Genomic DNA, 26086 nt, shown 5'->3' with positions numbered 1-26086 from the left:
ATTAGTCAGATAGCAGCATAATCTCCATTGGGATTCAGACAATTAATAATTTCATTAGAGAAGAGAGAAAGTATCATTAAAGTAAAATTATAAATAACACAACAACATAAAAAACCAAGACTATTTTCTACTTTCTGGTAAGTATGGTTACAATTGCAGCCATGGACTAAAATTCTATGCACACGTATTTGGGAGTATGTCTAACTGAACTCAACAGGATTTATAATCACATGCATAGAGAGCTGTGACTGGGATGGAAGAAGGGAATTGTGATTTTTTTAAAAGAATATATATTATTTTTGCCAGGTCAGCACAGATGGCACTGTTTAGGGTAAATTCAGACAGAAAGAAATTAGCAGTTAGATAACTGGAAACCAGGAGTCTACTGGTAGATCTCTGTGCGATTTGCTGTAGAAGTTCAAAGGTTTCTGACTCCCAATTGTTTAACACAAGTAACAACAAAAGGCGATTTCTTTCTTTCTTCTCTAAATTAGGCTGCTGAAATAAAGGGAGCTTCGAAAGAAAATCATGAGTGTGTTTTGGGGTGAAAAATCAGTTTCTGGTGCTGAAAATAATTTCCTGGGTAGATCTTATGCTCAAAGATGCACTCCTGTGAGCCACTATTTTGCGCCTGGTTCCAGTTGGTAATGTTGCATACTACAAGCCTGTCTCCCTACAAGCCTGTCTCCCTTCCCCTAGAACATACTGCCTTATTTTTAACTGTGTGGAGAGAGAGAAAATGTATGCATGAGCAAGGTAGACTGAGGCAGTTACCTCAACCAGCAACAAATAGTTATTTTGCTTTGTTGTTATTGGTGTGTTTTTACTGCCAAGGATGGAGAAGGGTATCTGTGGAATTTTCTACCTCGTGGAGCAAATAAATTGGTTGGCTTTGGGTACTATGCACACCTTAACTTGGTTGGGTGGTTGGCACCATTTGCTGCTCTGCCTCAGGTGGCAAAATATCTTGGGCTGACCCTGTGTATACGCAGCGACTGCTGAAGGCTCAGAACCAACGAGAGGCCTGTGTTCAATTTTCTGTGGCCAAAAGCAAGACTTTTGCAGCCTGGATGGCTTCTTATCACTTCTCTGCTGTCTCCTCTCTTCTGCCCCAACACACATATCCCTTCCTATTAGGGTGGGCACTTATGAATCACCAAAAAAGAGGAAATGCTTGAACAAAAAATAGGGCACATGTTTGCATAACATTTGCATATGCTAATTCATATGTATAGATGCAAATTTAAAAACACTTATTTTGATTTAAATAGAAATACAGTACATCTCATTATACTGTGACCAGGTGACCTGCGTGCCTGCCTGCTCTGCCTGCTGTCCAGGTGCTAACTGGTGATGGGAAACAGTCCTTATGGTTCATAAGCTTTAACAGGACTTGGACATCAAATAGCCCTTCAAATAGGGGATGGTCCTCTGGAAGCTCTGCAAATAGAGGGCTGTCTTCTGTAAAAGAGAGGGCACACACTTGCCTATTCAACTCACCACCACCAGAGCAAGTCAATTAACTGCCTGTGGTTTGAGCCTTGTCTAGCTTTCGAGACACAATATGTTTTGTGGCGAGTGGTAATGCAGTACATTCAGAGACTACTCCCTATCGTTATCACTGCTCCCACGGCATGTGTTCTCTCCTCTGAGGCTCTTTGAGTCTAAATTCTGAAGAAGTGGTCCCTGCAAAACAGTATTATACTGGGAATCTGTAAAGACTAAGATTGTCATCTGCATGTATATCAAGATTCTCAGAGCACTGTCTATATATTTGTATACCATATTCACATCTTTGTATGTAACATTTTCATCTATGGTTGGTATGTACTAGTCAGGTCATGTTATTTGTTTCTTTTGAATGCCCCCATTATATACTCATGATCTTGTGATGTGATCATTCTCCAGTTGTGTGCTTTATCAGCATTGCCTATTTTGGGGTCTGTACAGGTGGTGTCCTATTTTGTTGTATAGTCATACCTACATTATGGCAACTTTACCCAAATTGGGTACAAGATTGCCACCACAGTCCTATAACTTTCTACAAAGAAGTAAGTCCCACTGATTTCACCAAGGTTTATTCCCAGATAAATGGATCTAGGATTACAACCTGATTTTTTTTTTCCCCCTTGAAGTGTGATGTAGGGAAAAGTATAGTATGAAGACAACAAAGGGAATCTACTTTTAACGGACACAATTTGGGGAAATTAGAAAACGTTTGAGAAAAGTAATGCTTATTTCTTCTATATGGTATGCTAAAACAGGAAGGAAGCAGCAGAAACAGATTTAGGCCTTATCTGCAGTTGACTCCAGGGATTTTAAGTTATAAACATCATTACAAGTTGTCTGTGTTTTTGAGTTGGGGGTTATTTTCCACTGTAAACTCTATTGATGTCCCTCACCTCCAGTCTCACTGGATTCTGGCTGTTTTGTTTGTTTCATATAACTGGCTTAAAAAAAAAAAAAAAAGGAGTCTAGACATCTCTTTGAGATGTTGAATTTCTTTGAACCGAATCCCCTGTGTGAAATGATGCAAAACATCATTGCCTAAAGAAAAAAAATCCCTAAAGAAAAATAAATAAATCCCCACATTCATCTTTACAGCTTTGGCATTATGAATGATATGACAAATTCACATGGGACATACAATCTTGCTAAAACTGCAAACCTCAGTTTTTGTTGTTCAGCCACAATGAGAGTTGCATGATAAAGTGCCCCCCCACCTCGGCCAACCCTTGGCAATGTCTACTGGAAGGATGGGAGGGTTACAGGCACCAAAGGAGGCAGGCAACACCTCTGCCTCCAGAGGAGACGACTGCAGCTTCCCAGGGAACACAAACCCAAAGACAGGAGGCGTTGCAATGGCTGGGGGGACCTGGCCACCACAAGATTGTGAGTAGATCCTGGGCCTTCTTGTGAGGCCCAGGATCTCCTGATCATCATGAGATCAGCAGAATGAGACTCAGAGAGGCCTATATGAGACCTCAGCTGCATTGCTCAGCCTCTTTTGCAGTCCAATGTGCAGCATGGGTGGGCTGTATCTGCTAGAAAGGAGATGGAAGCCAAGACGATCTCTCCTCTGGGATCGCTGTCACCAGGTAAACACTGGGAAAGGTGGAGTGGGATTGGGGGTGACTTGGGGATGGAACAGACAAGCAGTTGGCATCAGTGGGGCACAGAGAACAGGGAGGCTGTAGCAACATAGCTGAGAGCCAGGGCCATAGCTCAGTGTCATAGAGCACCTGCTTTGCATGCAGAAGGTCCCGGGTTCAATCCCTGGCTTCCCCAGGTAGGGCAAGGAAATAATCCTGCCTGTAACCCTGGAGAGGCACTGCCAGTTGGTGTCAACAATACTGGGCAACCAACAGGCACCACTGGGAGCAGGGTGGGGATCAAACAACTTTCTTCCAAGCTGTGGGCAGAGGGGTCCACAGACTCCGAAAAAGGCAGGCTGGAGGCTGGTCTTCATCTCATTCAGGACCTTAGCAGCCACATAGATCTGATGAAGCAGAGGAGCATGGAACAGCCTACAGGAGAAAAATGGGACTTGCAGATACCAGGTGGTCTGGTGACGTGGACAGAAGCAGTTGGGAGGGTGATGGGTCCTGTGGCCCAGCAGTCAGTAGTGCCTGCAGTTGATGGGATGTATGGTGGGGGTATCAGACTTTATCTGTAATGGACAATGCAACAGGATGCAGGATGCAGAATGTACCTGGACCACCCTGCATCACAGATATGAGGGATGCCAATATGGCCCACTAGGGCAACCAACAGTTCCTCCTTAGTCTTGGCAGGCTGATGTATTGGGAGGGAGTCAAAACCCCAGCTGGGGCAGGTGATAGGCAGCATAGCTGGGCAGGTTGGGCATTTGGGAATATGGAGACGTAGATCTGACTGGGGGCCGAATGGTCCTCCCAGTGGATCCTATATGGAAATGACTGTGGCATGGCTGGGGGGGGGGGGGCTGCTGTTGTTCACCACAAAGGTAAAAAATCTGTAGAGGGGAACATATCAATTTATTTTCCCTGCCAAAAATATTCTCGTTAATGATGGAGTTTTGGTTTACCTGCCCAAGGAAGCCAAGCAATTTAAGCAGCCTGTGGCTGAGAGGAATTGGGCATAGTTTTATTATTATTTTTATTGTTACATCTATATCCAACCTTTTTCCCTCTTGCAAGGAACACTGGCTTACATGATCTTCTTCCTCTCCATTTTATCCCTACAACAACCCTGTGAGGTAAGTTAAGCTGAGAGTCAGTGACTGGCCCAAAGTCACCCAGTGAGCTTCATGGTCAAGTGGGGACTAAAACCCACATCTTCCAAGTCCCAGCCCAACACTAACCACTATATCACACTGGCTCACCATGGAATTAAGTTCCACAAGATGTGGGTTGTGATGGCACCAATTAGGATGGCTTTAAAAAGGAATTGGCCAAATTCATGCAGGATAAGACTATCAACAGCTACTAGTCCTGATGGCTCTGTGCTACCTCCAAGATCAGAGGCAGTATGCTTATGTACACCACCGGATGATGGGGTGGGAGGGTGCTGTTGCACTCATGTCCTGCTTGTGGATTTCCTGTGGACAGCTGGTTGACTACTGTGTGAACAGAACACTGGACTAGATAGACTGTGGTCTGATCCTGCAGGGCTCATCTTATGTTCTTATGACAATTGCTCATCTGGGTTAGGGATGATGGAGAATTCCACCATGGACACCAGTGAGGCCGGATTCTTTAGAATCCGCCCCCCCCCGGAGTCTGTGGCGGAACGGACTGCTCCCCCCACCACCCTGCAAAATCCCTGCGGACCAGATCCTCCCTGCCTCTGGCAGGTCCGGATCCGGCTGCTGCAGTCTCCTGCTCCGGTGTGCAGTCGCGAATGGCGTCTTGCGTAGGGAACACCATTTGCGTCCCTCCTTTAGCCGTGATAGGCTACGTAAAAATTACGGCAAAGAGCAGGAATGCAAATGGCATCCGCTACGCCATTTGCGTCCCTGCTCTTTGCCATGATAAGCTATGTAAATACTTATGTAGCCTATCACGGCTACAGGGGGGACACAAATGGTGTCCACTACTCAGGACGCCATTTGCGGCTGCAGCAGCCCAGCAGCGGACGGAGGTCCGGCTGCGGATGGACCCGGCCGGTGGCTCTGCGGAGTTGCCGCAGAGCGGCGCCAGCCAGGGAGGATTCTGGGGGGGAGGAACGGATCACCTCCCCCCCCCAGCGGACCCCCCATGGACGCAGGTGACTGGGGTTTCATACTCCCCTAATCTGGGTACACAATCTATGAGAGTCTGGTGCTGCAAATCGAATGCTGGTGCGCACCTCACTTAGTTAAGTACCAGGCCATACACACTGGGGGTATAAAGTGCCCAATGATATCCCGATGAGCAAACTAGCTCAAAGTGGGCTAGATGAAACAACCATCAGGTGGATCCACAGTTGGCTACAGAATCGGACTCAAAGAGTGCTTATCAATGTTACCTTCTCAAACTGGGGAGAGGTAATGAGCGGGGTACCGCAGGGCTCATCCTGGGCCCAGTGCTCTTCAATATTTGTATTAATGACTTGGATGAGGAGGTGCAGGGAATGCTGATCAGATTTGGAGATGACACAAAATTGGGCAGGATAGCTAATACTTTGGAAGATAGAAACAGAATTCAAAGTGATCTGGATAGACTGGAGCGCTGGGCAGAAAACAGAATGAAATTTAACAGGGATAAATGCCAAGTTCTGCACCTAGGAAAAAGAAACCAAATGCACAGTTACAAGATGGGGGATACGTGGCTCAACAACACTACAAGCGAGAAGGATCTTGGAATTGTTGTCGATCACAAGCTGAAGTACTAGTTCCCCTCTACTCAGCACTGGTTAGGCCTCATCTGGAGTACTGTGTCCAGTTCTGGGCACAGCACTTTAAGAAGGATGCAGACAAGCTGGAGAGGGTTCAGAAGAGGGCAACGAAGATGATCAGGGGACTGGAAACAAAGTCCTATGAGGAGAGACTGAAAGAACTGGGCATGTTTAGCCTTGAAAAGACTGAGGGGAGATATGGAAGCGCTCTTCAAGTATTTGAAAGGTTGTCACAGGGAGGAAAGCCAGGATCTCTTCTCAATCATCTCAGAAAGCAGGACACGGAATAATGTGCTCACGGTACAGTAAGCCAGATTCCGGCTGAACATCAGGAAAAACTTCCTGACTGTTAGAGCAATACCACATTGGAATCAATTACCTATGGAGGTGGTGCGCTCTCCCATGCCGGAGGCATGCAAGATGAGGCTAGACAAACATCTGTTGGGGATGCTCTGACTTGGATTCCTGCATTGAGTGGGGGGTGGACTTGATGGTCTTATAGGCCCCTTCCAACCCTACTATTCTATGGTTCTATGATCCCTTCATGGGGCCTGGGTGGGACATACTGTCTGTGGATAGGAAAGATACTCAGGAAACAAGGTGTATAGTGGCCACATACTGACAGTTGGATCATCCAAAGGGGTCCATGCGAAGCCTGCTCAGATAAGAACTCCAATGGCCACATATGAAGCTTTGATTATCATGTATGAAGCTGCTAATACTGACATTTCATGGACATGCAAAACTGGAAGACACAGTGCTTTTTCCAGTCTAACTCCCAAGATAAGAGGGTATTCTATAACTAACACATCCTTGAGAGACACTTGTTATCTGTTTTTCTAAAATGTCCAAGGAAACACATTCCACCACATGCTTAGGTAGCATATCCTGTTGCTAAAACAGTTCATAGTTAAAAGGTTCACTCTAGCTAATTTAAATCCCATTGCTTCTTGGTCAAATCAGGAACAGAAGGATAAGAGTTCTTTTAAATATGAGAAAGGACCCCTCTCCGCTATAATATGTTCTCTTAACACTGCAGGTTTTTTTTAGCTTTTCCACATATTTGTCTTCTAAACCCTTGATCATCCTCATACTTCTCATCTGGATGAAAAAAAAATAGTTAAGGTAGTAAGACATAAGCATTATTGTGGTACATATATTATATTTGTTTGTTCTGTTGTCTCTGGTCAAACAGGTTTTTGAAGCAACACAAAATAGATTTAGTTTTATTTTAAACACTCCTACACCTTTTTCTAGCTAAAATCTGCCCCAATCTCCTCTTTAAAATCTCTACCAGTAACTGAGGTATCTTGGACTATGGCTATGTATAGAGAAAATACCATAAGAATGTTGATACTCTGATGAGTATTATATTTTTTACTTGTGATCCACCCAGAGAACCTCTGTTAAAAATATAATAAATGAGCAAGTGAGTCAGTCAGTATTTCTTTGCACACTAACACACATCCACACTTACATACACAATTAAATGCTGTCCCAAAGGAGATACGAGTGATGCCAACTTCATTTTCTTTTCAGTGCCCAATTAAAATATTTCTTGTTGCCCAAGCACATTAACCTTTAACAATTTTAAAATGAAAGTTAGTTTAGTTTTAAACTGAATTGATGGTTGCGTTTTTATTTGTCTTGTTGGTTGAAGAGTTGCTTTTTAAATTTGTCTTTTAATGTATGGTTTTTATACAGGATTTGATTGCTTGTTTTTTATGTGTATACTCCTGTGGGGTCTCTTGTGGGTGAAGGGCTGTTTATAAAAATAAATTATAGATACACACATTATATACAGACACATACATACAGCAAAATATATGTTTCCCCATACTATATAATATAAGGTAATTTTCTTTGGGAGCTTAAAAGATCACAGAACTGTAAGTCATTTCCCAGGTTATGATGTTCACCTGCAAACATGCATAGAACTGACTCATGATTCTACAAAAACTGACACAAACATAGTAGGCCAACTGGACCTAAAAGTGTGTAAAAATGTACCTCAGAATTAAACTGTCAGTGCTTCTGAGGGGAGAAAATTATGAATTAGTATAACATCATTGCCACCTAGTGTGTGAATTAAGAATACTTTTAACTAAGTGTTCATCTGAATTTTGTTCTTCAGTTTCAATTAATAGCACTTGCGGGGGGGGGGGGTACATGGTATATGGTACATTGTGCAACTTTTAGTCTGTAGCAGCTTCCCCCCCCCCAAACACAGAAATCTAATTTAAGACACGTTAATACCAAATAATAATTAGTATTACAGCCCAACTGAAGTTGTAACATCACTGGCAACCTCATCTAAAAAGAGAAAATTGCACACAGGATCATGTGTTTCCTTTCCACTGTGTGCATGATATTTGCACATGCTCATGTTGGTGCGTGCTCTTTCCTTGGCAACCACTAGCTTGTTTGAAACAATTTTGATAAGGGGTGGAGGAAGAAAAGATGAGAAACAGAATGAAATAGAAGAGCAATTTTATTTAGTATAATTCAGAGAGCTTTGGCTATTGGGCGGTATAGAAATGAAATAAATAAATTAGCCAACATTTAAGACTGTGGTCTTCCCAAGACAGTTTACAGTATAAAACAGTCGAATTCAGTATCAAATTATAAACACAATTTAAATAATCCTGAGAAGGGATGAGTAGAAGAAAATGTGAGTCAGGGAACTGCCAGGGTTCTTGTAGGTCTCCGTTAGGAACATAGGAAGCTGCCATATACTGAGTTAGGCCATTGGTCCATCTAGCCCCAGTGCTGACAGGAGGTGGCAGCAAGTGGATCTCCAGGGTTTCAGGCAGGAGGTTTTCCAGCCCTACCAGAAGGTGCCAAGAATTAAACCTTGGACCTTTTGCATACAAATCATGTACAGCGGTGAGAAAAAGTTTGTAAACCCTAGCAATAATTACGGCAATTGTATTGTTTTACCACGATAGCCCTCGTGAATTAAAACCAGTCCTTTTCTAAATATCCAGTAGGGTTTATATTAACCAGTTCCATGTCTCGTGAAATCAAACAATGTATAAATTCGGCAACCAATGAGTACATAAGAGTCAGGGTATGTGCAAAAGTAAGTGAACCCCTAGTCGCATCAGCTCAATTAAAGGGAATAATTAGAACCAGGTGTTTAAGTAATTAGGTAGATCTTCAGGGGTGAGCTTGGGAGGCTCCACCCTATAAAAGGATTAGAAACTTTGTGAGTTTGGTCTTCACCGTACGGTTGTGTGGAAAGACATCATGCCACAATCAAAAGACATATCTGAGGACCTCAGAAAAGCAGTTTTCCTGCTCATCAGTCTAGAATGGGTTTCAAAACCATTTCTAAGGATTTCGGGCTCCACCAATTCACTGTCAGACAGATAGTCTACAAATGGAAAAGGTTCAAGACTACAGTCACTCTACCCGGGAGCGGTCTTCCTACCAAAATCTGTCCCAGAACAAACCAATGCATCATCCAGGAAGTCAAAAAGAACCCCAGAGTAACATCCAAGAATATGCAGGCCGCTCTCGCCTTGGCTAATGTGAGTGTTCATGATTAAATGATCAGAAAAACACTGAACAAGAATGTTCATGGGATGATAGCCAGGAGAAAACCACTGCTTTCTAAAAAGAACGTTGCCGCCTGCCTGAAGTTCACTAAAGATCACATAGATGCTCTCCAAGACTGCTGGAACGATGATCTCTGGACAGACAAGTCAAAGGGAGAACTTTTTGGTCTCAGTAAGAAATGTTACGTTTGGTGAAAAACAAACACTGAGTTCAAACAGAAGAACCTCATCCCAACCATCAAGCATGGTGGTGGGAATGTGACGGGTTGGGCCTGCTTTGCTGCCTCAGAACCTGGACAGCTTGCCATCATTGACCCAACCATGAATTCTTCAGTGTATCAGAAGATTCTAGAGGAGAATGTCAGACCATCCATCCATGAGCTAAAGCTGAACCAAAAGCGGGTCATGTAACAGGACAATAACCCTAAGCATAGAAGCAGTTTTACAAATGATTGGCTGAGGAAGAAGAACTTCCGTGAATGAAGAAGAAATTCTAGAATGGCCTAGTCAAAGTCCAGACCTAAACCCCATTGAAATGTTGGGGCAGAACCTGAAGTGAGCTGTTCATGGAAGGAATGTCTCAAATGCCACCAAGCTGAATCAGTTCGATAAGGAATGGGCAAAGAATTCCTCAAAACCGATGCGAGAGACTGACCAACAGTTACAAGAAATGCTTACTTGAGGTCTGGTACTGAATCTAAAGTTTCACATACTTTTTCACACATGGATATTGAATGTTGAATTAGTTGTGGATAAATAAATGTCAAAAAAGCATCATGTTGGTCATTTGTTTAATCAGGTTATCTATTCTTTATCTAGGATTTGGGGGTTAGATTAAGATCTAATAACATTTCAGGTTGCAAATAGGGATATAAGAACTTGCTTGCACCTGTCAAGAGCGGGTGCTTGCAGAGTCCCTGCTGCCGCTTGCCCCCACGAGCTGGGCTGCACACGCCCTGGAGGGCTCAGCGAGTAGTCCGGGAACATCCCACAGCTCCCACTCCTTGCTGCAAGCTGCCATTTTCACGCAAGATGGTGGCTTGCATCGAGGCGTGGGCAGCTGCAGGGGTGTCCCCACTGCTGCCACTGTTGTGGCAGGGGAAGAGGATAGGTGCTCTCTTCTTCTCCCCTTCCCCCGCCACCGCTACAGCAGTGGCAGCACCGAGGGACAGGATGGCTGTTTTACTTAAATGTAAGAGACTTACGTAAAACAACCAACCTGTCCCACACTGCTGGCGCTGTAGCAAGGGGGTGCTCCTTTCTTTACCTCTCAGCAATAGGCAGCTTGCTGAGGGACCAGGTGCCCGCACTCTTGCCTGACTCAGCACTTGGTGAGTCGGGCAAGAGCTTGGGTCCGCGAAATAGCGTCCAGGGGGCCAAACCGGTGATTTCTCATTGGGCTCACGCCATCCCTAGCTGCAAATACATTACAGTCCTAAGTGGTTCAAAAACTTTCTCACCACTGTACTGTACTGCTGAGCTACAGCCCCTCTCCTAGGGCTTTTCTGCACAAGCTATTTATTGTGCGCTCCTCATTCCCTTTATGGGTTCTTTAGATGATGTCATGACCCTCCAGTTTTGTTTCTGTGTCTAATGAGCACTTTTGGCGAGTGTTTTTAGAGCAGGGAAAATGCAGCATGTAATTGTGAAAGCAAAAGAAACCACTATTTCCACTTGTGTATTTGCACTATTCTGCTATACCACAGTGCCACCTAGAGGTTATGTAGCTGAACAGCAGGAAAGGAAACATTCTTAGTCATATCTCAATTCTGAGGCAAAGCCAAAAGTAGATACAGCAGATTGTCAGCCTTGTGTAGAAAAGCTCCTAGAGTTTTGTTTGATACCTACCTGGGATGCTGGACTTAACTGGCCTTTGGGCTATATTCTGCTGGCAGGCATTGGATTTGTTGGACAGAAGGGCATGCTACTTCAATGCACCAACTAGCATGCATGACTGTGTGAATTATTAAAGACAAGGACAAAAATCCGCTTGTATTATCTATCAGGGGAGGGGGGGGAATAGGTGTCCCTGTCACTTGCCCTGTGGGTGGAGATAGACTATGGAAATAAAGGTGTCAATCACTGGACACCCTAAGTCCTGCCAGTAGTAAAAATATTTCCATGGTGTGCTACAACTGGACTGTGTTAGAGTTGGATACGGGAATGAAAACCAAATTTAATTCTCTGCTTAGTTCTGAAGTTCACTGGATGGCCTTTGGTAATGAACCAGTTGTCATTCTAACCTAACCTCTTATGTTAGACTAAGGGAAATAAAGAAGTTTCATATTTGTGAGATAACCAATAATGTTTATAGATGTAAATACAATATTTTAAAAAGATGTATATGTCAATATAATTAGGAGTAACTTCTGGACTATGGTGTTACTTCTCAGTTCTCTTATAAAAATGACAATGCATGGAATCCATCTAGAAATAGCCATAAAAAAATTAAAACATTATATTTACAGTGTTATTTAGGTATTGGAAAACCTCTAGAAATGAAACCCTACCATAAAATATTGGACATTTGTGCATCAGTATTATACATATTACATGGAATGACAAACTATTCTGAATTAGTCTTTACCATTAGATTTAAAAATCTTTGACAACTATAGCTGTGTTTCTTTGATACAATTTAGGTAAGTCAGCAAATTTCTCCACCAGAAAGCTAGCTTTCTTCTTACTATTGGCATTTACTCTAAGATGAAATCATTTCTATTTTGGGATGGGATTATACTTGGTGAACATCCTTATCTTATTTAAAGTGGCTTAAAGGACTATGTTTACACTCTCTTCCTCTCTATTGATATTTTTGTCTCACATGTTGCATAATCCAACTGTGTTGGTAATACATATACAACATCCATGCTGTTGAATATTGTGAGCTTTAATTGCATTTGCTGGCATGTAAACAAAAACAAATATTAAACTGAAGGAAAAGTAATGCATGTGTAGCCCATGTTGTTGTTAAAATAGCTTAGGAAAAAGATGAGAAAAGCCTACAGAGGGCAAGTTTGCACGTCACACTATGCCACCCTAAGAGTAAGCTACAGTGGGCAGGAGGCTTGTCCATTACTCCCGACACACTATTGCCCACTCGGCAGCTTGCCCTAGCTTCTTTCTCCCTCAGTTCCTCTCAGTCCTCCAGGCTGCTGCTGGCACATATGCCAGGGACCTTTGAGGCAAAAGTCCCAGTTCTCTCATTCCCTGTGTCAGCGTACTTTTACTTTTTGCAATTGGTCTGCTGGGGTTGCCGGCTCATGAGGGAAACTCCCCCACCTTCTACATCAGATCACCAAAGGGATTTAAGTTTGAGCCCTTATGAATGCAGGAATGCATTTGCAAACTTTAAAACATTTTTAGGGGTCTTGTGCAAGTGTGCAGGACTGCCTGTCTGCTATTGAGCCCAGCATAGCCATATGTCCCTCCTGTCAATGTCCTTGTTAATTTATTGTCCACTTTGATGCTTCCTGAGTGAAGCTCCCCTGTACTCCCCTGCATCAGATTGCAAGAAGGAAATAATTTTCTGAGCTCTTATGAACACATTTGCAATTTAAAAATCCCCCCTCCCCCAGATCCACCTGTAGACTATTTGGTCAAACATACCCATATTCCCCTTTTGTCAATATCCTTGTCAATTTCATCCTCCACTTTGGGGCTTCCTTTGCTAGTAAGTACCACTTTTTAAAAGGACTGCTTCATGATCTACTGAAGTGATAACACCTGCCCCTAAAGTTCCTTCTCTACTGCAGCTGCCAGCCATTTTCTACTCCCCCATACCCTTCCTGCTTGTCACTTCCCACCACTGGTCTCCATTGATAGGTGTCAGATGTGTATGACGGTTACAGAACAGTGAGCAGGATCGCTACACGTATACAAATTCCAAGGCAGAACAGGAACTGAGTGGGTAAAGATACATAAATGTGAAGGCAGATTACTAAAAATATGCGAAGTTCATGGCAAAACAGTAAAGTAGAAGGGAATATCACACAAATTTCAAGGCAGAGCAGTAAAATGGAGGGGGAAATTACACGAAACTCCTAGCAGCAGACATTCAATCCTGGCCATCTGCGCAGCCCCCACCCCCTTTTTAAAACTGCAAATGTGTTCAGGACACTCTCCTTTCTTCAAGATTTCTATGAATTTTTTTAAAAAAATCCATCCAGAGGAGGATGGTGCTGAGAAGGAATAAGGGAAAATAGTGGCAGCAGTAGCAAGATCGTAAGGAATAGCAGGGGATTCTGCTGCTCTTGCTGGGCGGCTCACTAGCCATTCCTGACAACCCATGATAAAATCGCCCTGCTGGGTTTGGACGTCACAACCGACCACCCTGAGAACAAGCTACCATAAGCAAGCCATGGGTTCTCAGGTTGGAATGTTTATGACAACCTACAACACAAAACCCCCTCGGAGTTCAGACATCAAGCTAAGCCATCCCGCAACCACCCACTATAGCAATCCACCATGGCTTAGCGAGACGTGTGAACCAACGGCACAGGTCTTCCATAGGTCAAGACCTCAGAAAGCAAACCCTCCAAGGCAACCCCTGGACAGGATAAAGCAAAACCAAGTGAAGACCAAAGACAGAAGTACCCAAACAGATGTATTTTGGAACAAGCATGTACAATTTGGAAGTGCAGTTGATGACTGAAACAGTGAATGTACATAATGGATTCCACTATTATTTTTTTGCATGTGTCTTTACACCCCACCAGATTTTTCCAGCTTCACAGCAGCCCCATCATAGCACTGCACAATAAACTGTGAACTATGCCCACAGTGAGAAAGGATTTTGATTAGAACATTGCTTACTAAGTCAGTGGAAAGAGAGTTAAACTTGGGTAAGGCCAGAAGATGCTCAACAGATTTACCCTCCTTGACAAACCTAACTACAACTGATGTTTTCTGCACCAACAGAATCAAGTATTTCAACTGCTTTCAGACAACAGAATCCAGCTCCCTATTTCTGTACATTAATTTGTTGAGTAACCATGCATCACATTACCTCATTTTGCACGAGTCAGGAAAAATACATTGCATTGGCAAGGATACCTTCAAGTATAGCTTTTAATGTTAGATCTTGCTTAATTGTGTAAAGGAAGAGAGCAATGAACAATCCTTCACCACCACTGTCAGCTTCTGCCATGAGTCAGGGAGCCATAAAGACAGTTCATGTATTGCTAGGAACATAATTCATTCCACTACTTGCCAATTTAATAATTATTTTTCTGAGCCTGCTCAGAAAATAGTTTCTTTCCTCATCACTTGACCTCTGTTTTTCTTCCCATGCTTTGAAAACTCTTTTTTTGATCTAACAATCTTCCAGTTATTAAAACTGACAAGAGAAAGGTGGTTTTCAGTCCTGCCCCTTTCGATATATTCTTCAAGGCTGACAGAAAATGCTGTCACACTAACTGGAGTATCCAGATGCCGCAGCCAAATGAGGTGAAGTGGGGGGGGGGCCTACAAAGGCCTTTTCAGTGGTGGCACCCCATGTGTGGAATGCCCGCCCCAGAGAGGTTCAGCTGGCACCTATACTATTCTTTTTTTCACTATCAAGAAGACCTTTTCATTTTAGGAACTGATTTTAGTGTTTTATCCCTGCTGGTTTTACTTTACTACTGCTGCCATTGCCAGCTTTATCTTGCCTCAATCAGCCTTGCTTTATTGCTACTTTGTATTCTACATTTTTAATTTATACACTGCCCAGAGAAGTCATTAGTGAGAAGTTTAAAAATGTAATAAAATAAATACATTTCTGCAGGATGCGTGCTATTTAGGTCCTCTGGGTATTTTGGACTCGTTTCCCTACAAATTTGGTCTGGAGCGTGACCATCCACCACCTGGCTTCCGGCTGTACAGGAGAGCAGGAAGATGCTTGCAGAGAACCATGCCTTTACTAAAACCCCACCCATGTTAGAAAACCCAGTTGGGAAACAAAAATGTTCAAATATTCCACTGATCCACAGACTACACTATGAACTGCATAGTACAAGCAGCAGTCTTTGAACATGAAGCAAAGATGTGACTGTGTCCCTCACAGAGATGCCAAAGAGCTTCTTGGACAGGGTGTCCAAGAACCGTGCCTGTGCCCTTCACACAGAGGCTAAACGTAGCCTAAATCCAGATAAAGCAACTCGACAAGGATTCCCAAGAAAAAATTTAAAACTCAAGAGACAGTCTTCAGTTCCGTCAGACAGAGTGGCACCAATAACGCCCCCCTCCCTAACACCACCTCCATCCTACTACCAACACAGCCCCAACCCACCAACCTCTAGGGCGGTCCGGGACTCTGGCTTTTATACCACCCGCCTCACCTTCCCCGGAGAAGAGCGGCTTGCTCCCGCCTCCTCCCGCAAGTCGTTGGCTGAGGCCGATTGCGCGACAACCCAAGCTTAGCCAGCCAGCGCTCGTCCTGTGCTCTGTCACGTGTACACTGCGCTCGCCTCAGCCTGTCTGCTGGCGGCGGCGGCGCCTCCTCCGCGTCTCTGCCCGTCTGCTCCTCAACCCGCCGCCGCGGTACCGCTACCAGCGGTAGGCGGACCTCAGTTTGATTGACGTTTTCGGGGGTCGGGGGTGGGCCTCGCGATTCGCTCGCCGGCGAGGCGGCGGTTGTCGTTCCCCAAGCGCCGCCGCTGGGGGGCCGGTCGGTGTCGTGCCGGGCGAGGCGCTGTTTCGCTTGGGAGCACAGGGAAAGCGAAGGCCGGCGGCTCCCCCCGCCCCGCCGCCCCGTAGATAAGTGAGCGGATGAACGGCGACTGCCCCCTCCCGCGCCGGCTCTGCCTCCGAAAGCCGCCTGCGGGCGGTGGCTGGAGCCCGAGAGGCTTCCTGGCTGGGGCCTGGACCCAGCCTGGTTACGGTCAACGCCGGCCAGGTTAACGGAACGATTTTGTAGACAGAGTAGCGGCTGCGCCGAACCTTCCGCAGGAGGCGCTGGAGCCTTTTGAAAGCCAGGACTTCGCGACTGCGTGAGGGGTTTCAGGGCGTTACGAGGCGTGGATGCTGAGCTCCCCTCCCTTTTCTTTTTGTGGCCGTGCCCGGGAATGGTTGCTAGGCTGAAGCGCGCGCAGCCCCCGGCGCAGGATGCAAATGCGGACGCAGTTTTGAAGCGGGGCGGCGCGGCGCGGCGCGGCGCGGCACTGCTGGAAATACTGAAACCGGCATGGAAAGTCTGGTAACGGCCACAGCCTTGCCTGCTTGGGAGTGGTGCAAGTGTGAGGCTTTTCGGCATGCAGTGCGCCTGCCTCGTGCACCGAGAATTATGGACGGGCCAGATGACGTGGACATCTTGCTCATGGTTTGCTTTACGTCCACCCGTGTTTAAAAAAATATTTTTGTGGGCCAACAACCAGAGACGAAATCTTAAATATATAAACACGCTTCTGTTGCTCTACATAAGATTCAGGTTTCAGATGTTCACGCTACATAATAAACTATAAGAAATTCACCATCCTTAAGTTTACAATCTTCCACTTACTGGCGAGTGAGCACTGCTGGACTCAGTGGGACTTACTCTTGAGTAGACATGTATGGGATTGCTCTGTAAATTGTTTAACTAAAAACACACGTTTTACTGCAATTTAGGATCTAAAGAGCTACTTTCCACAAGTCCGGGGTTTTTGCCCACTAAGTTGGATTTTTTTTATTTTGAACAAAAGACTCCTGCTGACATGCAATATAACCAGCTGCCCTTTTAGCTCCTTTTTGTATGTCATGCAGCATTAGAGTCTTCTGTTCAAGAAACTCACCTATGGAATGCTTTAGTCCATGAAAGAACTAGGGTGGTCTCTTGGATCCTAAGTGACGGTTGCTGATGGTGAAACAAAGTAGTTTAATACCTAATGTAAAGCGATACAATATAATTGTGTTCAAACAATATGAACAACATTAATAAGCCTACAGAACCTTTCTCAATTATATCTAATAGATTGTCTTTAACTGCACATTTACAGTTGGCTTAACTAGCAGTAGTATCCTGTAACATATTCTGTTTTTATACGCAGAATGAAGAACTTGGGAAAAGAAAAGTGTAATTTGTTGTGTCACGTTTGAAAGACATGAAAATGCCAGCAGGTGAAAACTTTTGTGTACTATATATATTGCAATGATTTTTAGCAGATATCATAGTAAACTGCTACTTTAATAGTAAAGCAATTTACTCCTACATTTTATCTATTAAAAGAAGTGGCCTTACTGCTGAATATTAACAGTATTGCAGATCTGGGTCATAATTCACAGATGTTTGTCCACCCAAAGACCCCGAGGGCAACAAGTAGTGCATTTGGGAACTCAATGAGTGGATATGCTCTTACTTCTGCATCAAAATGCAATAGCTAATCTCTGAAGACAGAATCAGCAGTACATCCTTATAGTGGGTTGGATCCGGATTTAGGTGTGTGCAACTGGGTTGGTAGAAGCAGAATTCCCTGCTCTGTCCTCACCACAGCAGTCTCGTTAGTCTCCTGAAAGTGCTACACAGAGGATTGGAGAAACGTGCTAAATGGGATGAGCTGTGGGTTTGCAGAGGAAGGGGGATCCCTGAAAATTGGGCAGAATTACCTTCTGCGAGCAGGGCCTTTCTGTCCACAGAAGGCAGATCCTGAGTCCAACCAGGAGTGTCCAGTAATGCTGGCTTACACAAGTGGGATCCACCACTCACACAACATAAAGCTAGTGGTTCTAAAAGCAACCCTAGAAACTAGCAGTTTGTTTCCAGGTTGGGTAGGTCAGTGGAGTTTCCTTCTGCAACTCCTGCACTGTTCTGGAAACTAGTGTTTTCACTAATTTTGTGTTACTTTTAGAACCACTAGCTTCCTGTTTTGCTAGTCCTGCTGGAGCATGGGCAGGCTTGGATACCGGCCCCAGTGTCTGCTTATGTAACTCCTTGCATCTGCACAAAGGGAACTGCAAGTCCACTCTGCCAGTTTGCACTCTGCCTCTTTCCCTTTTCACAGTGAGATCTGGTATAGTGAAAGCAGGATATTTGCTCTTGCTTTCTGTGTCCTGTGAGCATGGAATTCAGCCTGCATTACTTCTGTATAATGGGGTTGTGATAGTCAGTTTTATTTAATCTAATTGAAGTTATCAAATTTAACCTTTCTAGTGGAGAGTGAAGCTAAGGCAAAAACTAAGGTTCGCTTTGAAGAAATATTCAGGAGCCATGCTGGCCTAACAGATAAAGAAGAATTAAAGAAGAAACGATTAAGCATTTCAGAGAACGTTGTGGTGAGTTGGATGCGCTAATGAATGTATGTTTGGCTGTCTTGGTACACTGCTTTGAAAAGAACAGAGCATTGTGTTTCAAAACTCAATTCCCTAACTGAAGAAATGTGGGGGTGTTCTTTGCAGTCGGTTCCTTTCGAAAGAGCAAGATTGTTGAAGACTTATGGTTTCACAGGGACTCCCAATCCTCATCATTTCTGTCTCTTCTGGATTTACAAAACCATAACCTTCAGATGCAGTTTCAGATTCAAGACTTCTTTTTCTGCAGTTAGTGCTGATGATGATCAAAGCAGCTTGGAGGGTGTTTCCACCAGCGATTTACTCCGAGCTGGCTGCATGTTGAGGCTGTTAGGGATACATTACATTGTGGCCATCCAGCAGCCACCTCGGAGCTTATCTGGGAAAAAACAGATTTCCTAAGACTGCTTAAAGTCCAATTATTTTCCTTAAGTTGGGTTTTCCTTAATATAGTTGCTGTGTGCTCCAACCCCTGCATTGACCTTGGATATGCTAGCCCTGCTGAGGGGTGTGCTTTTCACCATGACCCTAGTCAAGGGGTGTTCCCTGTGTGTTTCCCGTCCCTGCACAAACCAATTAGTGTCTCTTCAGAAGTAACTCCCATTGTGCTGAATGAGGCTTGCCCTCTGAATGCCCACAGAACCACCTCAATTGACATGGCACTGTTTAAAGCCCAGTTCCCCAAGTGCGATGAAGCGTGATCTTGAGGCGCCGATTCTCCTTTGTTTGGTTTAATAGGGATCCTGCAGGTTCAAATGGGGGCTGGTTTCCGTCTTTGTGCTTACTGCTGTCTTTCCCACAACAAATCCATTAGGGTCTCCTTAGAAGTAGCACCCCTTGGGGTCAATGAGGCTTGACCTCTGAATGCCCACATCAGAACTTACAGAGATTCCCCTCGATTGACATGGCACAGTTTAAAGCCCAAGTCCCTAAGTGCAGTAAAGCGTGATCTCGAGGCTCCCATTCTCCATTGTTTGGTTCATTGCCTTAGGAAGTAACTACTTCCACCCTTCGCTATAGAGATCCTGTGGATTAAAACGGGGGCTGGTTTCCCGTCTTTGTGTTCTCCCCCCACTTTCCCAGCACAAGCATATGTGCGTCTACTCGGAAGTAATTCTTAGTGTGGTCATTGAGGCTTGCTCCTGAAATGCAGGTGCATCTGGACTTTCAGGGGAAAGGAGAAAAGGGGAGAGAGGGGGAAGCCTCTCTTATTGGTTGAGCAGCCCCTGCTAGTTAGATGACGTTCACTCCAACCCCCACTCCCACCAGGAAGTACGTTCTGTGAAGTGATTTTTACTGGTACAGAGCGCTTGCTCACTCTGGAGCCCTGCATGGACCAAAGCTGATTCATTTTTTAAAAATCCAGTACTCTTCCATTTGCTTCTCCTTCTGTTGTCATGGAAACACTGCCCTGGTCATATTGCTTCAATCTTTTTCTTACATGAAGGAGATTCTGCAAACAGACAATATGAGAAGAAAAGCACCTTATAATTGTCATTTTAATGCATCTTGTTATTAATGCCCATATTGAGAAAAAAGGTTGTGTGCTAGTAGCTTATTAGTATTTCAGGGTCACTTCAGAATACAAGAAATCTTTAATCCTGTGTCGCCACAGGCGCTTATAGTCTGAGAATGATTGGATGAAAATATGTGTGGCTGTTTCCCTTGCAACTGGAACAACTTTCAGGGGGTGTTGCCTTCTTTCCCTCCCTCTTCCTCTCTCAATTTTCCACTTATGGCCCGCATCAGCTTCCTTTCAATGAGCACCCCAATTATATAGCCTCTTCACACTACATTAAAGCAAGCCCCCCCATCATAGCAAACGGCATCTTCCAACCCACCTTCTCATTCACTCATATAATCAGCCTCCCTCCTTCCATTAAGAGCCTCCTCCCATTACGTGAAAACCTAGACAGACACATCCCTCCTCTGTTGCAGGGAAACGGGGTGTTCCAGGCCCCACCCCAAAAGCCCCACTGCCACCTTCACCTGGGCCTGAAAAAACAAAAGGTGAGACCGGGGGGGCAGGGGGAGTGAAGAAAAAATGCCACCTTTCTCTCACTTGCCCTGACCCAGAGCCATCCAATGTGGTGCCAGTCTTGCACCCCCTGCCCACTCCTGCTGTGTCGCCCCGCCCACTGCCCCCTGTCTCTCACACACATACACAAATACACAGTCCCCACCTGTGCTCACAGGAGGAGCAGCATCAGCCGCCCCTCCTCACTCTCTGATTCATCCCTTTTGAAACAATAGAATCGGGGGGGGGGGGCAGCGTGGCCATTGCCCCTAGCAACCACCCTGAGGCCTAGCAGCACCCTTGAAGCCTTCCAGTGAAGGAAAATGAATAGAAACAAACTCAAACAGACACAGAAAGAAGGAAAGCGGGAGGATCCAGGTAATGGAGGTCTAAAACACGTGATGTCAGATCAGGAGCCATTTGGCACGGAGCAAATAAACATACTGTTTTCCTATTAAAGCTCAAGCTTTTAACTTCTTTGAAGTTTCAAAACTTTCTGCATGTCTACACTGCTCAAGCTTCCGTTTTAAAAAAATGAGCAAAATTAGTCTAGTAGATCTCTAGAAATAAATGTTACACTAATGGATTCTTATAGATGCCGTGATTTACTGCTAATAACTGTAGGAAAATATATTTGGTTGATACAGTGACAACTTCTACTTTAGCAGTAATTCAGGGCATCATGTTAGGTGAACTATATTCTAAGGGATGGGGAAGATATGGCCCTCCAGATGTTGGACTTCAACTCCCATCATCTCTCACCATTGGCTAAGCTGCCGAGAGCTGATGGGAATTGCAATCCAACGACATCTGCATCTCCTACTCCTGTTCTAAGGTGACCTTAAGTTGAGTACAGGTAAACAACTAGACAATCCCCCTCTGCCACAAACACACACCGTGACCTTCATATTAACTTCTGTTTACTTCTTGAATTTAAAGAAATGCAATTAACAGCTTATTCTTGTTCTTTTCCCCTCTACTGTCCAACGTATTATGGCTAACAGAACCCTGTAGGAGCCATCTGATGATATCAGGCTAGTTTGTGGGACTTCTGTGTAAGAGCTTTTTTGAAAGGGGATCATCAGACAATGTGGTGAGAGGGTGGAATTGAATCTGAAGCCAGGCTCTTAGAATAGGCATCTGTGGCATCTGTGGTGATAACTGCAGTGGATAAGCTATTGAGGAAGAAGGGAAAGGTAGAGTAATGCAAGAACATAAGAATTGCATTGTTGGATCATACCAACAATCCATCTAGTTTAATTTGTTGTTGTTGTTCAGTCGTTCAGTCGTGTCCGACTCTTCGTGACCCCATGGACCATAGCATGCCAGGCCTTCCTGTCCTGCGCTCTATCCCGGAGCGTGCTCAAGTTCATATTCATTGCATCCGTGATGCTATCTAGCCATCTCATCCTCTGCCGTCCCCTTCTCCTTTAGCCTTCAGTCTTTCCCAGCATCAGGGTCTTTTCCAGGGAGTTTTCTCTTCGCATTAGGTGGCCAAAATATTGGAGCTTCAGCTTCATTATCTGTCCTTCCAATGAGCACTCAGGGTTGATTTCCTTTAGGATGGACTGATTTGACCTCCTTGCAGTCCAGGGGACTCGTAAGAGTCTTCTCCAGCACCACAGTTCGAAAGCATCAATTCTTCGGCGCTCCGCCTTCCTTATAGTCCAGCTCTCACAGCCATACATTACTACTGGGAAAACCATAGCTTTGATTAGACGGACCTTTGTCGGCAAGGTGATGTCTCTGCTTCTTACTATGTTGTCTAGGTTTGCCATAGCTTTCCTCCCAAGGAGCAAGCGTCTTTTAATTTCATGGCTACAGTCACCGTCTGCGGTGATCTTGGAGCCCAAGAAAGTAAAATCTGTCACTGCTTCCATTTCTTCCCCTTCTATATGCCAGGAAGTGATAGGGCCAGATGCCATGATCTTCGTTTTTTTAATGTTGAGTTTCAAACCAGCTTTTGCACTCTCCTCTTTCACCCTCAACAAGAGGCTCTTGAGATCCTCTTCGCTTTCTGCCATTAGGGTGGTATCGTCTGCATATCGGAGGTTGTTGATAATTCTCCCGGCAATCTTAATTCCGACCTCTGATTCATCCAACCCGGCATTTCTCATGATGTACTCTGCATATAAGTTAAATAAGCAGGGTGACAATATGCAGCCTTGTCGTACTCCTTTCCCAATTTTGAACCAATCGGTTGTTCCATCTCTGGTTCTGACTGTTGCTTCTTGACCCTCGTACAGGTTTCTCAGGAGACAGGTAAGGTGGTCTGGTACTCCCATCACTTTAAGAATTTGCCACAGTTTGTTGTGATCCACACAATCAAAGGCTTTAGCGTAGTCAATGAAGCAGAAATAGACGTTTTTCTGGAATTCTCTTGCTTTCTCCATGATGCAGCGAATGTTGGCGATTTGATCTCTAGTTCCTCTGCCTCTTCGAAACCCAGCTTGTACTTCCGGTAGTTCTCGGTTCGCATACTGCTGAAGCCTAGCTTGTAGGATTTTGAGCATCACCTTGCTGGCATGTGAAATGAGCGCAATTGTGCGGTAGTTTGAACACTCTTTGGCGTTGCCCTTCTTTGGAATTGGAATGTAAACTGACCTTTTCCAGTCTTGTGGCCACTGTTGAGTGTTCCAGATTTGTTGGCATATTGAATGCAGCACTTTAACAGCATCACCTTTTAGGATTTTAAATAGCTCGGCTGGAATACTGTCATCTCCGCTAGCTTTGTTGTTACTAATGCTTCCTAAGGCCCACTTGACTTCACTCTCTAGGATGTCCAGCTCAAGTTCAGTGACCGCACTATCATGGCTATCAGGGACATTCAGATCTTTCCTGTATAGTTCTTCTGTGTATTCTTGCCACCTCTTCTTAATCTCATCTGCTTCTTTGAGGTCCCTGCCTTCTTTGTCCTTTATCATGCCCGTCTTTGCACAAAACGTTCCCTTGAGATCTCCAATTTTCTTGAAGAGATCTCTAGTCTTTCCCATTCTGTTGTTTTCCTCGATTTCTTTGCATTGTTCATTTAAGAAGGCCTTCTTGTCTCTCCTTGCTATTCTCTGGAACTCTGCATTCAGTTGGGTATATCTTCCCCTTTCTCCTTTGCTTTTCGCTTCCCTTCTTTCGTGAGCTACTTGTAAAGCCTCATCAGACAGCCACTTGGCTTTCTTGCATTTCTTTTTCTTTGGGATGGAATCTAGTTTAATATTCTGATGCTAATAGTATCCACCCAGATGCCCCCAAACAAGACCTGGTGGAAATAGCCCTTCCTCGTTGTTTGTCTCCAACACCTGGTAAGCAGATGTATGTGTTGCAGTTCTCTTATTGCATGGAGATTTTGGCTTAGGGATCATAGGTTTAGGAATTTAGGTCCTATCTTAGTAATATCTCATTGCATTAGAAATTTGGAAGTCAGATTATAAATTGGATCTAGCACAATTCTCCTGCAGACGGAAGGGCTCTTTTGGTGAGCGGCAGGCTTTTGATCCAGCAGAGCTTTTCTGCTGCCAGAACTAGGGAGGAGACAATCTTCACTGGTTCTCCCATCCCCCTGCAGTCCTTTATGTCCCATGAAAAATTACTCTGGAGGGGTGGGGGACCCTCTGGAGCAGTGGGGGAGGTGGTGCTGGGGGCTGCAGAGGGAGGGGACAATAGGCAAAAATTGTCTTTCCACCAGCAGGAGTGTCCTGCGTGAAACTCTACTCAGGGACGATTCTGCTAGTGGAATAAAAACGCTGGGACTAACCCTGTCATTAAAGATAAATTCACTAGGTTTATTCTATTGGCTGGTCAAACATACTCAGACATCATTCCCAAAGGACGTTAAAATATACTATGCATGCAGCATTTGGGTTTGTACAGAAATATCTTAAAGGAAGACTTGCTAGGGTTTTTTTTTCTCCTGCAGAGTAAGCCTGTTTTCTCTGTACCTTAGCAATGCTTTTGAGACACTTATCAGAGAATTGAACACTAATTGAGTCATCTCTCCTCGATGTTCCCCCTCTTGCGCTGTCTTGTTAAAAAAAGATCTTCATTGTAATGCCCTTTGCAACTTTTGTTTGGTGTCTTCTTATTGTTTTTAAAGTGCATTGTGTTTAGAGAGTTGAGAAATTCCTGAATGGGTGGGTATCTGACATCCTGTTTTAAAGTTTTATCTGCTGTTTTCTTGTCCTAGTGTTTTTGTATTTGTTTTATGCTGTACATCTCCCTGAAATATGATGTGATGAAAGGCAGTATAAAAATGTTTTAAATAAATAATCCTACCTATGAAATTTCATGTGATTTCTCCTTAGCTAATAATGGCAATGATTTTAGTGGTTTGGCGGCATTATTAAAGCAATGTAGGAACTGGAGGAAGGTCGGGGAAAGAATAATAATGTGGGTGGGAAAGGGGTTGTGGTGGAGGTATGATATTCAGGAAATACGCTATAACGGGATAGATAACCAAGGATCTGAAACTTGAGAAGAGGTTAAGGAAAGGGATTAGTACCTATTATCTAGTAAAAAAGAGGCTGGAATAATTATGTGTCAAAGAGTCACTTCACAAATCTAGTCCAATTACTGCCTGTATCCATAATGTTACACCAGTATTTCCCACAAAAAACTCAAATAATGATAATTATGAACAAGCATCCAAGAATCTTGATTGGATCAGGGTTCCCAAATGTGTGCATAGATGCCTAGAGGTATGTGTATGTAGCCCACACTTAGTGCAGGAAGCACTAGTTTGCTTGCAGCACTTGTGTTGGCTGTGTACAGTGTGGAGCAGACTAAAGAAGAGATGGAGTGGGATTTGAGTTTGAGAGAAACAACAGAGAAACTGAGAGGGGGAGTATCAAAAGCTTAAGATTGATTGGTTAGGTGGAGAATGAGATATGAGTTTAGATGTGAGTAAAGCAGAATTCCTAATGAGTCTGAATAGCAGAAGTACACATTTGTGGATAAAACCTCTCCAAAATTTGTGACCAGCTGTCTTTTGGAAGAGATTCTTTGATCAAGTTTCTAGCTTTGGTTTTTGTTTTTGTTTTCTTCTTCAGTCTGCTCTCAAAATTATATCTTGGTAGTTATATGGCATCTATTTGTATTTCACTGAAAGAAAGTGTGCAGGTCAGATTTCTGCTGATAAAGTAATACTTTACTGTATTTTAAATGACAAGATTACAATTTAGACATATCTCTTTAAAGGAATTGTTTACAAAATATAACTTTTAAATTATCTTGGTTATTATCTGTTCCTACATTTTATCGTGATCATGTTTGGTTAATATTATTTCCGTGGTGCTCGGCCTGTGGTCAGTGAATTCCACCCTCGTCCAAGTAATATTATATTGGGTATAAACTTGGCATATTTTTAAAATTCTGTTTATAGTCATATTTTTTAAAAATGTCACGTTGGCAGAACCATTTC

The 26086-nt window shown here is 44.1% G+C and overlaps 2 protein-coding genes across 11 annotated transcripts in view; one reads left to right on the top strand and one right to left on the bottom strand.

The window, feature by feature from the left end:
* The window catches only part of LOC146359567 (uncharacterized), a 70533-nt gene extending 53823 nt beyond the window's left edge, over window positions 1–16710 (bottom strand). The window contains exon 1 of the mRNA XM_084827611.1: window positions 15737–16710. Coding sequence (XP_084683737.1) covers window positions 15737–16650 — 914 coding nt within the window. The 5' untranslated portion in view covers window positions 16651–16710. The remainder of the gene's footprint in view (window positions 1–15736) is intronic.
* AHI1 (Abelson helper integration site 1) overlaps window positions 15839–26086 on the top strand; it is a 129457-nt gene continuing 119209 nt past the window's right edge. For 6 of the 10 annotated variants that reach the window (XR_014786698.1, XM_084827601.1, XM_084827607.1 and 3 more), the window contains exons 1-3: window positions 16057–16158; window positions 17423–17492; window positions 18523–18644. Coding sequence is in view for 9 of the 10 variants with exons in the window: in XM_084827601.1 (XP_084683727.1) it covers window positions 17477–17492; window positions 18523–18644 (138 nt within the window). In the remaining variant the exon portion in view is untranslated. Of the gene's footprint in view, window positions 15954–16056; window positions 16717–17422; window positions 17493–18522; window positions 18645–26086 lie in introns of those variants that run through there. The other 4 variants (XM_084827606.1, XM_084827602.1, XM_084827604.1 and 1 more) reach the window with 3 other exon arrangements.

Source organism: Heloderma suspectum, chromosome 1 (assembly GCF_057233095.1).
Source record: "Heloderma suspectum isolate Gila_16-S chromosome 1, 16-S_ref, whole genome shotgun sequence".
In the NCBI taxonomy this organism is placed as follows: domain Eukaryota; kingdom Metazoa; phylum Chordata; class Lepidosauria; order Squamata; family Helodermatidae; genus Heloderma; species Heloderma suspectum.
This window is presented reverse-complemented; position numbering and strand designations above follow the sequence as displayed.